We start from the raw sequence: 3876 nt of genomic DNA on the forward strand, positions 1-3876 counted from the left end.
AAGAGAGCTCCTCACAACTTTAACACAAATGGTATACTGACTTCTCTTTTTGGACCATTCCACTTGGTATTACCCGACATTGGATTTTAAGTGACTTCCCAAATCAGGGTCTCGCTTTAGGGTGTGTTTGGATAGCAAAAAAGGAGGGAAAGGGATGGGAGGGGGAAGGAGGGAAAGGAAAGGGAGAGAAGGGGAGGGAAGGGAGAATAGAGGAGGTGATTTTCCTTCCAAATCTTGCCTTTGTTGGAGAGAAAATAAATTGGCTTTGAGGAGGGAAATGGAGGGATCCATTCGGGTCGGATACAAGTCCTGTCAGAACCGTGTTTTCACTTCACTTTATTCGAGCACACTTTGAAAAGAGAAGGCAGTATGCAAACATACTCATGTACAAACATAGAAAGCAAGGAAAGTGCGTGCTTTTGACAGATCTTGCTTCTTCTCAGAGTATTGCATGAACCCTTCTATTCTAAAGCTTTCTCAAATCTCAAACATGCTATTTGCCCATTTGGAAACTACTGTAGGCAGCATTCAAACGTTTCATGGCAGTCAATGCAGACGTAATAGTGCAGTGGACACTCGTATACCGACCATTCCCAATAGATACTAATTCAAGCCAGTCTTGCATGAGATGGTCCTATATGTGAGACTTTCAAGTATTTCTCGTTTAGCTATGGAGTAGGATTTATATACCAATCTCACATGTAAGACTATCTCAATATAATTGAGCAATGACCTTTGGACTTGGAAGAGACCCAAAGCATACAATACCATAATACAGAGTACGCGTATATCTTACAGGAAGCAGTTAGATTTAACAGAATTAATTTGTTCCATATTCTAGAAAACTAGTTCTATTCTAGATAAACTACCATAGTTGCCCATAGTTGAAGAGAATGAGCATCACTGGCCGAAGAGAAACAGATTACAAGCTAAACATAAATGATAGAGATTAAAGAAGGACCTCAGAATGATGGTGCGATTACCAAGGGTAAAGAGGGCCCACAGATCAGGTCTCGGCCTTCAACTTATCAGCAACTCCACGCAAATCCACCTACAAGCTCATGACTCAGCCAGCGGAGTACAATAGACGCTCCTCGTTTTTCTACATTGAACCCCTTCACTGAAAGCTTGGTCACCAATTCATGAGCCTGGTACTCAGTCATATTACTCAAGGTCGAAGGAGCGAACCCTGAAGATGGGAAAAGTCTCCTCCAATTGGGACCCTTGTTTGCCTGCATCTTGTCCGGGGCATAGATGCGGCCTTCTATGATTCGTTCAACTGAAGGGCGAATCAGGTAAGTATCAATCTTGGTGATGATTTCTGCTGGTACTCTTGAACCATTAAGTGATTCTAAGATACTAGAGCATGAATTCAAGGCATGGAGGATGTGTGATGGGAAGGCCAATTCACAACGATCACCACCCCTATCGAAACTCATCACAACCTTGGGAGAGCATTGCTTTATAAAGGAAACAAGTGGAGGTAGTAGAAATGGGCAATGAGAACATGCCCAAATAGGGAATTTGACGGCAACTACTTCATTTTCCAAGAGTTGGAAACCCGGAAATGAACAAGATCCCGAGTCAAACAAATCCAAGTTCAGGACCTTAATGTCTACAGAAACTCCATACTCAGTAGCAAATTCCAGAATATTATCACATATGAGAGCGAGTTCGAATGGATGGTGTGATGAAGTAGAGGCAAGGACTGTAATTTTCAGAAAAGGGGCGCCGTTTTTCCTGAGTGGAAGCTCACGAATGAAAGATGCCCACATGGAGCCACAACCAATATCAAAATCCAATATGTGGATAGTATTCTTAGCATCTTCAAGAGCTTCCAAAAAAACCTGAGTACAAGTGAAGTCCAGAAACTGCATAACAGGAGACACTTCGGAAAAAAGCTTGTATGCACTTATTTTATGAATTACATCATCCAGGCCGAGGCTTTTAGGAGGTGGAGGAACTCCAGGCATGCCGTTCACGGACATGAGCTTTTCCAATTCCTCCTTGACACAGAGAGCAGCACCTCCTACAAGGGAATTCCTTGAAAGTGATGCTTGTTGATTGAGCCGGGCCAATATCACTTGGGCGAGAGCAAAGTTTCCAGTTTGAAACATTTCCGACACCTTAATGAGTTGGTCACGAAGAACGTAAAGTTGAGAATCTTTATCCTGGTCCATTGATTCCGGATAGTTAAGAGGAGCCATGGGCATAAGTACATCATCATGACGCTCACGCAACAACGAACCTGGGGAAACCTGAACAAAACTATGGTCAGGAGGACCAAGCGGACCATAGTTATGCCGCTTCATAGGTGGTGGTGGAAAGGGGTAACCTACTTCAACCTGGCTATAACCCAAAGAACCCGCATAGTAATTAGGGTTTTGAATGCTAAGGTCCTCTTGTTCACCAAATCCAAATTGTGGGTTCACAACCTGAGGCTTCTCATCACTAATCCTCAACTGTTCCCCAACCTTCACGTTAACATTGCAATCAAACCCAGAACTACAAAACCCTAAACCACCAACACCTAAATTCCCACCAAAATTCGTAAAATTCTCGACATTCGAAGAGTGAACTGATGTTCCAATCCCACCATAACCATCAAATCCAAAAGAAGTTTCGCTTTGAAGAAGATTTTTTAAACTCACACCAGGATCATCAACCTGGCCCATGAACCAAGGGAGAAGAGACCCTTCACCACCAACAGTCAAACCTTCCAAATCTTGCATTTGAACCCCACCGCCACCACCACCATTAATGGAGGATGACCTAGTAGATGCAGAATTCGGAGAGTTCGGACTACACCTATGATCCAAAACAGATGTGGGTTCACTCTCAATTGACTCCTTTTTAATACCCTTTTTCCAAATTACATCAGAAATGTGAGGAATTCCACCAATTTGTTCTTGTTCCACCACCAAACCCTCAACTTGCAAATTATGGAAACCACTTCCCATCTAAAACCACAACATATACAAAATTAACAATCAATTGGTCTTCTTTAAGACGGTTTTACACTAATATACTAATAAAAACATTACCAACAGCCCGTTTTACACAAATGCTTGTATAAGACCGTCTTACAGACTTACACAAGAATTTCAGCAAAATCAAAGCAAAACCCAGTAACTATAATTGCATAAAGTAATGAACTTGCAACATAAAAACATAAAACAGTAAAAAAAGAAAGTGGGTAAAGATTACAGTACCATAGTTAGACAGTTTTTACAGATGTTAGGCAAAATTTGAAGCAAAAGGTGAAAACTTTAGTAACTTTAGTGGCTGCAGATGAACCTAAAAAGCTCTTTAATCCAGAGATCTTTTGGGTTGTGCCCAAATTTTCTCCCTTTTCTGCATTTCACCTCCACATTCTCTCTCTAGATTCTCTCTCTATTTTGATGTTTGTTTGTTTGTTTTGTTTATTTATCTGCCTACTTGTTTGCCTCCCCCTCTCTATTTTCTGCCATGGGTACCACACTAGTGAAAAGACCAAAATGCCCCTACTTGGGTTTTGAATGTTTTGATGGTAGTATACTTGAATGTTGATGTTATCTTGGTAAAGGAGAAAATAGACTTATGTAGGTAGACTATATTGCCCCCACATTCCACTACTGAGAGATGAGACAATAGTTTACTTTTTTTTAATCACTTAATTAATGGATTTGAAAAAGTTTAATTAGAGTTATATCACTAAGATGAGGTTTTTTTTTTTGTAAAGGAGTGACAAGCGTAAATTTAACGCTAAAAACATTTGAATTTAGATGTGTATTTTTTCTCATAATTTGACGAGTTGAGTTAACTAAATTTTAAGAGTTTCTATCAACCTTTTTCTTCTAACCTTCTCTCTCGCAACGAATTAAACTAATAGATATT

General features: G+C 40.4%; 1 protein-coding gene across 1 annotated transcript; it reads right to left on the minus strand.

The window, feature by feature from the left end:
- Window positions 1–718: 718 nt before the first annotated feature.
- LOC141653530 (scarecrow-like protein 6) lies at window positions 719–3477 on the minus strand. Its single transcript, XM_074461322.1, has 2 exons — window positions 3213–3477; window positions 719–2960 (listed from the first exon to the last, which is right to left on the minus strand). The coding sequence occupies exons 1-2, from the start codon at window positions 3213–3215 to the stop codon at window positions 1029–1031; spliced, it is 1935 nt and encodes a 644-aa protein (XP_074317423.1). The 5' UTR covers window positions 3216–3477; the 3' UTR covers window positions 719–1028.
- Between the last annotated feature and the right edge of the window lie 399 nt (window positions 3478–3876).

This window comes from Silene latifolia, chromosome 4 (genome assembly GCF_048544455.1).
Source record: "Silene latifolia isolate original U9 population chromosome 4, ASM4854445v1, whole genome shotgun sequence".
Taxonomy (NCBI): Eukaryota; Viridiplantae; Streptophyta; class Magnoliopsida; order Caryophyllales; family Caryophyllaceae; genus Silene; species Silene latifolia.